This window comes from Giraffa tippelskirchi, chromosome 8, assembly GCF_054371585.1.
Source record: "Giraffa tippelskirchi isolate mGirTip1 chromosome 8, T2T-mGirTip1v1.2.pri, whole genome shotgun sequence".
In the NCBI taxonomy this organism is placed as follows: Eukaryota; Metazoa; Chordata; class Mammalia; order Artiodactyla; family Giraffidae; genus Giraffa; species Giraffa tippelskirchi.
This window is the reverse complement of record NC_137282.1, coordinates 11,852,121-11,864,682: the sequence shown is the minus strand read 5'-3', so window position 1 is coordinate 11,864,682 and position 12,562 is coordinate 11,852,121. Positions and strand designations below refer to the sequence as shown.

Here is a 12,562-nt window from a genome sequence, read left to right as displayed (position 1 = left end):
GTGGCGCCCAGCTGATGCAAGGCTCTCCCATTCCCATCCATCTCTTCTCTGGGAAGAAGTGGCTCATCCGCTCACCCTCCTGGGATACTAACAGCATAAGCTGGAAGACTTCATCTAGGTTCTTGCTGAAGAGGCTTTGAGAACTGTGTTCACTGCGTTACAAAGCGTGGCTCCTCCCTAGTGAAGTCACTCAGTTGTGTCCGACTCTTTGCAACCCTGTGGACTGTAGCCTCCCAGGCTCCTCTGTCCATGGGATTTTCCAGGCAAGAATACTGGAGTGGGTTGCCATTTCCTTCTCCAGGGGATCTTCCCAACCCAGGGATCGAACCTGGGTCTTCCGCATTGTAGGCAGATGCTTTACCATCTGAGCTACCAGGGAAGCCTAGTCAATGTTTCGCTCTTCCCTAGCAACTCAGAAATGAAAACTGTAGTGAAATGGGTTCTTTAGCTCCTAATTTTCTTAAAAGATGGGGGAGGGAGGAGTCACAGAATGACCTTCTCTTAAAGGGCTCACCTGATTAAGTCAGGCCCACCTAAGATCATCTCCCTTTCTGTGAAGTCAATTGATTAGGGACCTTAATTACATCTTCAAAATCCCTTCCCACCTGCCATATAATATGACATAATCACAACAATCACATGCCATCACCTTTGCCATTTTCTGTTTGTTAGAAGCAAATTATGCCCCCACCCACATTCATGAGGGAGGGATTATACAAGGACATGGGTCTTTGCAGGTCATCAGAACCTTCTGGAGAGAACAGTCCTTCCATGAGAGGTGATTGGGTTGGATGATAATTTCACAAGATCAGAACTCTGTAGAGTTTCCATCTCATGACCCAACATGGCTACTTAAGTCCTTACCATCACACCTGCATTCCAGCCAGTTGGAAAGGGGGAATCAAATGTAGAGGATATACCTTTTCCCTTTAAGACCCAGAAGCTTCACACTTCATTTGGCTAGAATTTAGTCACTTAGTCACAGCAGGCTGCAGGGGAGGCGCCAATGTGTTTTTAGGGAGGTCATGTGCCTGATAAAACTTAGGTGTTCTGTTACTCAAGGAAGAAAATAATAGAGAATGGACAGCAAATTCTGCCAACAGGAGAAGACAAACACAAGGTCTGACTTGATGAGGCCTGTGATCGATCAGTCATGTCCAAGTCTTTGCAGCCCCGTGGCCTGTAGCCCTCCAGGCTCCTCCATCCATGGGATTCTCCAGGCAAGAATACTGGAGTGGGTTGCCATTTCCTCCTCCAGAGGATCTTCCCAACCCAGGGATTGAACCCCTGTCTCTTGCATCTCCTGCACTGGCAGGGAGATTCTTTACCTTTGCGCCACCTGGGAATCTTCTGACTTGATGAGTCACCTCCCAAATCTGGGGCCCAGAGAAAAGGCTTAGAAGCACCCCCACCACCCTTCTGACTGATTATAGATGAAATAGCCTGGGAAAGGTGGGTTCGAAACAGCAGGAACAAGATGAGCATGCAGAGGCTGGAGTAAGAGTGTTCCTCCTTCCCCATCACACCCTCAGCTGTGGGTTGAATTGTGCCCCCTGAAAAGATATGCTGAAGTCCTAACACCCAGAACTTGGGAATGTGACCTTATTTGGAGGTAGGATCTTTGCACTTGTAATCAAGTTAAAATGAAGTCACACAGAATCAAGCTGGACCCTGATCCAATGACTGATGTCCTTAGAAGAGGGAACTTTGGACACAGACACTCACAGTGGGAGGAGGCCAGGTGAAGATGGAGGCAGGTGTCACCCTGAGGCAGCTACAAGCCAGACAACGCCCAGGAAGCTGGAGGCAAAAAGGGCCTTCCCCCAGGGCCTTACCTTGGTCTTGGACCTCTAGCCTCTAGAATTGTGACAACACTCTTCTGTTTGGGCTAATTTGTTACGGAAGGTTTAACAAACTATATACCGTCTCCTTCTTCTGGTTCTTTAGGGCCCCACTCTCATGAAGATACCGTAAAGCACTGATACCTAGAAGTGCCCTCGCTCTTAAACCTTCTGTCCATCCTTTTTCTTCTTTTTGGCCATGCTCCACAGCAGGTGAGATGTTCCTTGTTCAGTTCAGTTCAGTTGCTCAGTCGTGTCTGACTCTTTGCAACCCATGAATTGCAGCACGCCAGGCTTCCCTGTCCATCACCAACTCCCAGAGTTTGCTCAAACCCATGTCCATCAAGTCGGTGATGCCATCCAACCATCTCATCCTCTGTCGTTCCAGAAATCAAATCTAGGCCCCCTGCAGTGGAAGCTCAGAGCCCTAACCACTGGACCACCAGGGAAGTCCCTGTCTGTCCTTAAAATTAGCTCATTATAGAGACTTCCCTGGTAGTCCAGTGGCTAAGACTCTGCACTCCCAGTGCAGGGGGCCCGGGCTTGATCCCTGGTCAGGGAACTAGATCCCACATGCCACAACTAAGACTCAGTGCAACCAAATAAATAAATAAAACTATTTTTGAAAAAAAAATTATTAGATCATTATAAATGCTGCAAAGATATCCAAAGATAGGGTGAGCCAAACCATGACCCAACAGTCAGGCACAGGCCAGACCAGGGTCTGAATGTGAAAAGAGGGCCAGAGGGGGAGGTGTACAGTGACATGGGTGTGACACCAGGGGGATCGCTGACACCTGAGGTGGGGATGAACCTACGGAAGGAAAACCAGGCAGGACACACCCACAGTGACCAAAGGTGAGTGAGTCCAGGACCTAGGCTGTCAATGGAGGCAGGACCAAACAAGGGCTGAAGCCAGGAGCCCTGGGGCTAGTTGGAGCTCCACCCTCAAATGACACCCCTTACAAGTGGAAGGACCCTTTCAGTTTCCAAATATTTTCACATACAGTCTCTCATCTGAGCTTCAAAACCAGTCTGCAAGAATTGAGTAGAGCAATTGTATCATCTCTATTTGATTCACAGGCCAAGAGAGAGGCTAAGTCACTTGCTCTGTGTGACTGATGGTGAGCAGGGAGTGCAAAGAAAAGAAAGTGAACTTGGGAGTCTGGTAGACTGAGTTAAAATCAGCACAGCAAGCTCTTTGATTTCTACACAGCTGTGTTTTTTCCTTTGTTGTCACTGCAAGGTGACACTTGGAGAGCACCTCTGACAAGGTTGGTGTATTTATTGGTGCTCCTAAAAAAGGTCACTTCCGTCCCTATTTGTTTTTTCCAGCTCCAAATGCCATGCAACTTATACTGAAAACACAGTGTTGCCAAGTAATCTTGGCTACTTACAATTTATTTTGCTAGGGATCAGTTTCTTCATTTTATCAAAAGACTGGGCTAAACCATTTCCAGTTGAGCTATTTCAAATCCTAAAAGATGATGCTGTGAAAGTGCTGCACTCAATATGTCAGCAAATTTGGAAAACTCAGCAGTGGCCCCAGGAATGGAAAAGGCAGTTTTCATTCCAATCCCAAAGAAAGGCAATGCCACAGAATGCTCAAACTACCGCACAATTGCATTCGTCTCACTTGCTACCAAAGTTATGCTCAAAATTCTCCAAATGAGGCTTCAACAGTACACGAATCGAAAACTTTCAGATGTTCAAGCTGGATTTAGAAAAGGCAGAGGAACCAGAGATCAAATTCCCAACATCTGTTGGATCACAGAAAAAGCAAGAGAGTTCCAGAAAAACATCTACTTCTGCTTTATTGACTACACCAAAGCTTTTGACTGTATGGATCACAACAAACTGTGGAAAATTCTTAAAGAGATGGGAGTATCAGACCACGTTACCTGCCTCTCGAGAAATCTGTATGCAGGTCAAGAAGCAACTGGACATGGAACAGACTGGTTCCAAATTGGGAAAGGAGTACGTCAAGGCTGTATATTGTCACCATGCTTATTTAACTTATATGCAGAGTACACCATGCAAATTGCTGGGCTGGATGAAGCACAAGCTGGCTTCAAGATTGCCAGGAGAAATATCAATAACCTCAGATACGCAGATGACACCACCCTTATGGCAGAAAGCAAAGAGGAACTAAAGAGCTTCTGATGAAAGTGAAAGAGGAGAGTGAAAAAGCTGGCTTAAAACTCAAAATTCAAAAAACAAAGATCATGGCATCCAGTCCCATCACTTCATAGCAAATAGATAGGGAAACAATGGAAACAGTGTCAGACTTTATTTTGGGGGGCTCCAAAATCACTGCTGATGGTGATTGCAGCCATTAAATTAAAAGACGCTTACTCCTTGGAAGGAAGGTTATGACCAACCTAGACAGCATATTAAAGAGCAGAGACATTACTTTGCCAACAAAGGTCCCTCTAGTCGAAGCTATGGTTTTTCCAGTAATCTTGTATGGATGTGAGAGTTGGACTATAAAGAAAGCTGAGTGCAGAAGAATTTGTGCTTCTGAACTGTGGTGTTGGAGAAGACGCTTGAGACTCCCTTGGACTGTAAGGACATCAAACCAGTCCATCCTAAAGGAAATCAGTCCTGAATATTCATTGGGAGGACTGATGCTGAAGCTGAAAGTCCAATACTTTGGCCACCCGATGCGAAGAATTGACTCATTGGAATAAGACCCTGATGCTAGGAAAGATTGAAGGTGGGAGGAGAAAGGGAAGACAGAGGATGAGATGGTTGGATGGCATCACCAACTTGATGGACATGAGTTTGAGCAAGCTCCGGGAGTTGGTGATGGACAGGGAAGCCTGACGTGCTGCAGTTCATAGGGTTGCAAAGAGTCAGACACGACTGAGCAACTCAAGTGAACTGAAACCATATCCATTTATTGATACTTATTTATTTTGGGCCACACCACGGGCATGCGAGATCTTACTTCCCTGACCAGGGATCCAATCCATGACCCCTGCAGTGAAAGTGCGCAGTCTTAACCACCAGACCACCAGGGAATTCCCCTGACCAAACCACTTCCAGGGTGGCTTCAAGTTTTTCCAGTTCAGGCCAGCTTGTAGACTCGGTCTACATCTGTTGTACTTCAAACAGCCATCAGGGGGCGCCTCGCACCGCTTATACCTTGAACTGAGCACAGACGTTTGCAGAAATGCTGAAGAGGCAAAGCTCTGCCTAGGGCTTCCCAGAGGTTGATGAGAGCCAGTCATCCCAGTCACCTTCATTGCCCTTCTAAAGGCACGAGAGAAGAGAAAAATTTATCCCCCGTTTACTTTATAGATGGGGAAACTGAGGAATGTGCTTTGATTTTCTTTCATCCCATAATAGGATGAACTATGAAAAAGCTGATGGCTTTCTGGAGTTGCTGCTAATCAAACAGTTTCACATCACACCTCAACTGCTCACTAGCTGGCCTAAGGCAGACTACCCCCAGGGCGTTTGGCAGGGGGCTAGGGAGGCCATTGGCAGGTCTGTACACCCTCTGCCGACTCCCCCTTCTCCGCTGGACAGACACACAAAGACAGACATACTGCCCCTGCCCAGCAGTCTGAGAAGGGAGCCTACATCTCTGGCTTTTAGGATGGAACCATAAAGGGCACTGTTTCCATGGCCTTCACCTGTGACCGCAGGCCGAGAGAAAGAAAGTGCTGGACGCCGTAAGGACTGAGGAATGAAGCTGGTGTGGAATGATCGCCCCGTGACTGCCCATGAGGACCACAGACTGCACTTACCACTGTTCCCCAGAACAGGGGTCCCCAGCCTCTGGTATCTAAGGCCTGACCATCTGAGGTGGAGCTGATGTAATAATAATGGAAATAAAGTGTACAATTCATGTAATGCACCTGAATCATCATGAAATAACCAGCCCCCTCCCCCCACTCCATGGTCTGTGAAAAAGTGGTCTTCCACGAAACCAGCCCCTGGTGCCAAAAAGGTTAGGGACTGCTGCCACTAGTGGTACAGAACCCGCCTGCGAATGCAGGAGACCTAAGAGACATGGGTTTGATCCTTGGGTTGGGAAGATCCGCCAGAGGAAGGCATGGCAACCCACGCCAGTATTCTTGCCTGGAGAATCCCATGGGCAGAGGAACCTGGTGGGCTACAGTCCATGGGGTCGCAAAAAAGTCGGACACGATTGAAGCAACTTAGCACATATGCACACCCCTCTACCCCGGGGAGAGCCCCAGGAAAGCCTGTTACCAACAACAGCCTCCCCCTAACTCTGCCTGCCCCTCAGCGGTCTCAGAGGTTGCAGAAGGCAGGTTCCCTCTGAAAAAGCCAGTCACTCTTCATCCTGTGTCCTCCAGCACAGCCCCTTCCGCCTTGCCACTTCTGCTCAAGCAGAGCCAGAGGTTTCACGGACCCTTTTTCCCTCATTGGTTCCAGGTGATGCCATGGTAAAGCATCCACCTGCCAATGCAAGAGATGCAGGTTCAATCCCTGAGTCGGAGAGATCACCTGGAGGAGGAAAGAGCAAGCCACTCCAGTATTCCTGCCTAGAAAATTCCAGAGGAGCCTGGAGGGCTATACAGTTCATGGGGTCACAAAGAGTCGGGCACAACTGAGCACGCACCACCACTAGCAACCGTCTGCAAGTCTTCACATCTCTAGGTTCAGAGGATAGTTGTTTGTCTTCCCCAGTTCAAGTGCTCCGGGCCCGTGCTACAGAGAGCAACCCACTCGACATCCAAGGGTATAAATCTCCCTCGGCCCGACACCTGACTGCAAGTTGCTGGAGAAATAACCGGAGCAGCTGGCTGCCTCTCCACCTGTCAGACACAGCGGTGACAATTTGCAGACGGAGTCCACAGCCCCAGCGCAAGTCTAAACACTCCAGAGGAGGCTGACAGCTGGCACACGGGTGCATATCGAGTAAGACTCGAGCCCTGTGAGCTCCTGGATGGCATTCAAGGACAATTCTACAAACCAGAGCGCCCTCCCTCCCCCAAATCATTCTTCTCCCCCGCCTAGCACCCTGACACCAACTGGACAACTTCCCTCAGCGATGTTGGGAAAATATCCAGAGATGGGGAGAGAGAAGAGGCCCTCTTCCTTATGCTCAGGCGAAAGCAAGACTTCCTTCTCCGCTAAAGGTTCAACCATTGAGTCCTTGCCAAGAAACCTTCCACACCTCAGACACCAGAGATCTCGTATTGCTCTGAGTGAAGAAGGAGAAAGTCATCTTTGGTATGCAAACATCCTAAGAAATAAAACCTGGACCCCTAGACAGAAGAAAGCAGCTAAGGCCAGGTCCAATTCACAGGGAACACCCATATGTGGAAATCCACTGAGCTTATCCTCAGGGCCGATCAAAGTTTTATAACCCTGGAGCCCCTGAAGGTAGCCAAGCATTGTATGCTGCCGTCACCCAGCTTGTTCAGCTTTTAGTGATTTACTGGCTCTCCAGTAAATCTCCTGGACAATGGTCTCTGCTCATGGAGTCTAAATAAGAACTCACAACATGACCCGGGGGTTTCCATAGAAATTTTCTTTCCCTGGGAAACTGCCTGATAAGATTCATAAAATTGGAATAAGGGGGGAAGAAAATTATCAAGGCGCTCAAAACTTGTAACTCCAGTTTTAGTTCAAGAAGATAATACAGATTTCTGCTGCCCAGGAAAGGGAGTGGGAAGGTAGAGGTTATTAGAGGTTATGGAAAGGATAAGAAATGTCAGAATATATTTATAACCCAAGACATCTGCCCAACACAAACAATGGTCTGTGCCGCCACACACACACGTACAGCACCGGACAAAACTGGTTCCTGGTGGCAACGGGATGTATGAATCCACCTCTAGCTTGTAGTGCAAGAGCTCCATGTGCCCTGATCCCTGGCACAGCAAACCCCACCCTCCTGCAGACACTTCAGTGAATCCCGTAGGCAGCAAAACCTCCAGGGTGGGGCGATCAGAGCGTCAAAGGCTCAAACTCCGTCTCCTTCACCCCAAAAGACTTTTCCTTCTTTGTTTCATGAGGATCAAGAAGAAAGGGACAAGGATTAGTCCTAATTTATTGCCTCTGTCACGAGTCAGCTCTATGAAAGGAGTAAGTGGATTACGCAGAGAAAACAAAGGGAGAGGAAAGAGGGCAACAGATAAACCACATTCAATAACATTTATTAATTTGATTTCAAAAGGAAAAGAAGGGACCCATTCTAATGGTTCACCTTCCCACGAAGCCAGGAGCGCCCACCCCCACCCCAAACTCTAAAGTAAAGTCCTGAAACTGATGTGAGGTAGGTGTGTCTACAGTGAGGAAGCCACGGACAAAACCCCGAACCCCAAACTGTGACCTTCCCCAGCTTCCTCTTCTCAGCCTGGGCCTCCAGCACCCCGACGGGCTCCTCAGGGTCTGGGCGGCAGAAGGAACAGAACGAAGGTGCCTGTCTTGCCCCTGCGCACACGGCACACAAGTGAGACAGGTGATGGGTGCCCGGACTTCCTGCCAGGGCACCTGGGCACGGGCAGCCGGACACGCGAGCTGCTGAGGTAGCGGTGAAGTTCAGGGCTGGGGTTTAAAAAACTTCTCTCAGAAAGAAAGAGAGCTGGCAAAAACTCACTTGGTAAGGATTTCCCCACCCCAGTCAGCCCCCCCCTCCTCCCAGGACCCAGTCGTCAGGCTGGGGAGGGCAGAGTTTTCCAGCTGGGAAACTCCACGGGGCTCATTCTGAACCGAGGCCGGCCAGAGGCTTTCCAAAGGTTCCGGATCAATGGAGCTGTTTCTTCAAGGCCTAAGAAAGTCCGCAGGAAGCCCTGAAAAAATGGAGATAACAGTATCTTGGGGTGAGGGGGCAAAGCGTGGGAACGGGGTCAGAGACCTTGGAAAGCCCCTCTAGGATCCACCGAGCCGCAAAGGCCACCCCCAACTCCAACTCGACCCGCTTCCTACTGGAGAAGAATTCGCACTCACAGCTTCCTCAGCCCGGCTAGCCTTCATTCCGGAAGCGAATCCTCACCTTCAGGGCCATCAGACTTTTCAAAGAAACCAGAACTAAGCCGGAAGGCTTGGGGACTGGCGCGCGGGAGTGGGGTGGGGTGGGGAGTGGAGGGTTGCCCTCTAGTCTTCTCTGCAAATCAAAGCCAGCCCGAGTGATGGCAAGAAATTTGGGCAGAGAAAGAAAACCAAAACTAGAGCTGACTGGTCGAGCCGGGGGCCCTCCGCACCGCGGCACCTCCCGGCGCACTGTTGTTCCGGGGCAGGAGAACCACCCGGCCGCCTCCTTTGCTTCCACCCCCAGCCCTGGGCAGGGTGGGTGGGAAACCAGAAAGGAAAGGGCTCTGGATTCCACTTTGAGTCTGTCTCTACTCCGTGCCCTGCTTCTCTTGATTGCAGAGACCCTCCCCAGCCCCACCTTCTCCTCCCGAACCCCGAACTCAAAAAAAATTGACCAGAGGAGATACAGAAAGCTTCCTGCTCCCTTCGCCTCGATTACCTACCCGTCGAGCGGTGGGCGCTGCCTGGACCCGCCGGGGCTGGTCAGGGCGGTGGGGGCGCTGGAGGGGGCGCGGGGCGGGGCGGCAGCGGCGAGGTGCTCCTCCGGCCGGCAGCGACACAGCAGGCGGCGGAAAGCGCTCCGAAAGTCCGGGCTGCGGCAGTAGATGAGCGGGTTGAAGGCAGAGTTGGCATAGCCCAGCCAGTTAAGGGCGAGGAAAGTGGGGCCGGACACCAGAGAGGGGCCCCCGAGGGCGCGCACCACGTTGACCACAAAGAAAGGTAACCAGCAGAGAGTGAAGGTTCCCATGATGAGCCCCAAGGTGCGCAGGGCGCGCTGTTCCCGCAGAGGCAGAAGGCGCGCCGGCCGCCGGCCGTAAGAGGGCACCCCCGCGGGGGAGGCGCACGGCCCCGCCGGCCCAGGGGACCCGGAGCGAGAAGGAGCCGGCGGAGACTCCTCTGGCGGGAAGCGACCCAGCTCCCGGCGCAGCAAGCGCAGCTGGCGCGTAGCCACCACGAAAACCCGTGCGTAGACGAAGAGCATCACCAGGAGCGGAAGATAGAAGGAGACCGAGGAGGAGAGCAGCGCGTAGGGCATGTTGGAGGCGAAGGTGCAGCAGCGCGGGTTGGAGTGGCAACGCTGCGCCTCGGCATCGGCCCCGATGCTCCACCATTTGCTCATGATGGGAGCAAACGACACCGCGGTGGACACGACCCACACCAGGACCACGGCTGCTCGGGCGCGGCGTTTGGTGACCAGCGCGCCGTAGCGCAGCGGGTTGGTCACGGCCAGGTAGCGGTCCACCGCCAGGGCGCACAGGGTTTCGATGCTGGCGGTCACACACAGCACGTCCACCGAGGTCCACAGCTCGCAACCGGTGACGCCCAGGGGCCAGTGGCCGGTCAGCGCCAACGTGGCCCCCGGCGGCAATACCAGGAGCCCCACCACCAGGTCGGCTGTGGCCAGCGAAGTCACGAACACGTTGGTTATGGTCTGGAGTCTCGGCGTCCGAGCAATGGCCACGATTACCAGCAGGTTGCCTCCCACGGTGGCCAGCACCGCTAGCGCCAACAGCGCCCCCGCCAGCGCCACCGCCCAGGGCACCCCTGGCAGCCCACTCGCGTTGGCAGTATTGGGTGCTAGGGTGGAGATATCTGGCCACGGGGTCAGAGAGCTGTTCCCGGGAGGCCACGGAGCCATCCCCGCGTCGCGCGTGGGGAGGGAAGGAATGAGGGAAAGGGTCTCCCAGCTCACCCTGCTCAGCGGAGGGGGCATCGGGCCGTGGGAGCGATTCCCCTGGCCTGGGCCATCTTCCCCACTTCACCGGCCGAGAACGCACAGTCTCCCCGCCACCCCCACCCCTTGGGTGCCACCGCTGGGGAGGGGGTGGGGGTGGGGGAGTGGCGGCCCTTAAAGGGGCAGCGGCCAATAGTCTCCACGCTGGGCCTCCGGAGAGGGAATAGAGCCGTGGGGACTGAAGCGAGATGGACCCCCAACTTCCCTATTAGTCAACCCCCCAGTAAGATTCCTAAGAGTAAAGTCACGCCGTGTGTTCTCTGCTACGACGTGACCCCTCCTGCCGTGACAGTTCCACGCGCTTTGGCGGCACTGGTTTTCTGGAACTCTGTACCAATTTCCCCGGAAGGTCCAGCAGCATCGCTCAGGGAAGGAAGAGCCCCCGCCTCCTTACCGCTTTGCGGGGAAAGGTAACCCCCTCGAGGCAAAGGAAAGGACCCACAGCAGCCCCTTCTCCACGCAGGCATCCTCCCCTGAGACTCTGTAAGTTAAGTCACAGGCTTCTTCCGTCTTCTCCCAAGACCTCCTTCCATGAGATCTGGTCCCTACCCTTCTATTCGCTTACCTCCCCTGTCACTCTAGTCTTACTTTTCTTTCTCTTTCTTTTTTTCTCTTTTCAGCTACTGGGGGGGAAAATCTTCCATTTTCCAGGAGTCTTTATCATTGCCTGCTCATTTGAGTTTGGATTTGACCTCTGAACTGAAACTGAGAAGTTTCCATTTCTCTGTCTTCCCCACTTCTCCTTCCCCACACTTTCCACGGAGAAAACTTCTAGATGGACCCCTTCTCTTAAAACGCTTCTGTTGTAATGACTGTGCTAAAAATGAATGAATGGGGCTTTCTCTGGTGATACAGTGAATACTGTGGTAGCTCAGATGGTAAAGAATCTGCCTGCAATGCGGGAGCCCTGAATTCAATTTCTGGGTCGGGAAGATCCCCTGGAGAAGGAAATGGCAACCCACTCCAGTATTCTTGCCTGGAGCATCCCATGGACAGAGGAGCCTGGCAGGCTACGGTCCATGGGGTCGCAAAGAGTCAGACACGACTGAGCAACTAACACACACAGTGGATAAGAATCTGCCTACCAATGCAGGGTACACAGGTTCAATCCCTGGTCTGGGAAGATTCCGCATGCTGGCAAGTAAGCCCCTGGGCTGCAACTTCTGAGCCCACTCTCTAGAGTCTGTGAGAGACAGCTAATGAGCCCCTGTGGTGCAACGACTGAGCCCGAGTAATGAGCCCCTGTGGTGCAACGACTGAGCCCGAGTACTGCACCTACTGAAGCCTGTGTGCTGAAAGCCTTTGTTTCTTTGCAACAAAAGAAGCCACCACAATGAGAAGCCTGTGCACAGCAAGAAACAGGAGCCCATGCTCACCGCAACTAGAGAAAGCTCAGCAGCAATGAAGACTTAGCACAGCCAAAAATAAAGAATGAAGGCGACTTCTTCAGTGGTCCAGTGGCTAAGACTCCACACTCCCAATGGAAGGGAGCCCGGATTCGATCCCTGATCAGGGACCTAGATGTCACCTGCCACAACTGAGACCCAGGGCAGACATAAAAAAAAATGAACCAATGGGTTCCAGGTTGAGCCTTATCCACCATCACTCCAAGCTCTCCACAAATCTTCCGTCACCATGGCAAAGTCTTCTCTACTTCCCTGAAGATTTTATTCATGAACTTTTAAAACTTAGAAGACATTGGGATGAGGACTTCACACGTTGCATCTCGGAGTGTGTGGCACTGCAGGCCTGGCACTTGAATGCCTGCGGAGTCTCTCCTACAATGCCATCAGAGATTCCCGCACCTAAGAAGCGTGGGGCCTCCTCCCCACCTCCCCTCCCCCAGACCGAAGGCTGGTTCTCAGCCAAGCTCTGTCTCTAAGCCAGTTCCTCTCAAACTGGGTGCGGGGACATGAAACTGAAAAACACACCCCTAGGTTCGAGTTGAAGGGCAGGAAGATCTGATACC

General features: G+C 52.0%; 1 protein-coding gene and 1 non-coding gene across 3 annotated transcripts; both read right to left on the bottom strand.

Moving 5' to 3' along the window:
• Positions 1 to 307: 307 nt before the first annotated feature.
• Positions 308 to 379, bottom strand: TRNAC-ACA (transfer RNA cysteine (anticodon ACA)). The gene has a single exon. It is a non-coding gene; the product is annotated as a tRNA-Cys (tRNA).
• A 7,583-nt stretch (positions 380 to 7,962) lies between these two features.
• Positions 7,963 to 10,632, bottom strand: ADRB3 (adrenoceptor beta 3). 2 transcript variants are annotated; one of them, XM_081519057.1, is made up of 3 exons: positions 9,302 to 10,497; positions 8,775 to 8,836; positions 7,963 to 8,617 (listed from the first exon to the last, which is right to left on the bottom strand). In XM_081519057.1, exons 1-2 carry the CDS (start codon positions 10,495 to 10,497, stop codon positions 8,791 to 8,793), a joined length of 1,242 nt encoding a protein of 413 aa, XP_081375183.1. In that variant the 3' UTR covers positions 7,963 to 8,617; positions 8,775 to 8,790. The 2 variants fall into 2 exon arrangements, with proteins under 2 accessions (XP_081375183.1, XP_081375184.1); XM_081519058.1 differs by lacking the exon at positions 8,775 to 8,836 and having other exon boundaries at positions 9,302 to 10,632.
• Between the last annotated feature and the right edge of the window lie 1,930 nt (positions 10,633 to 12,562).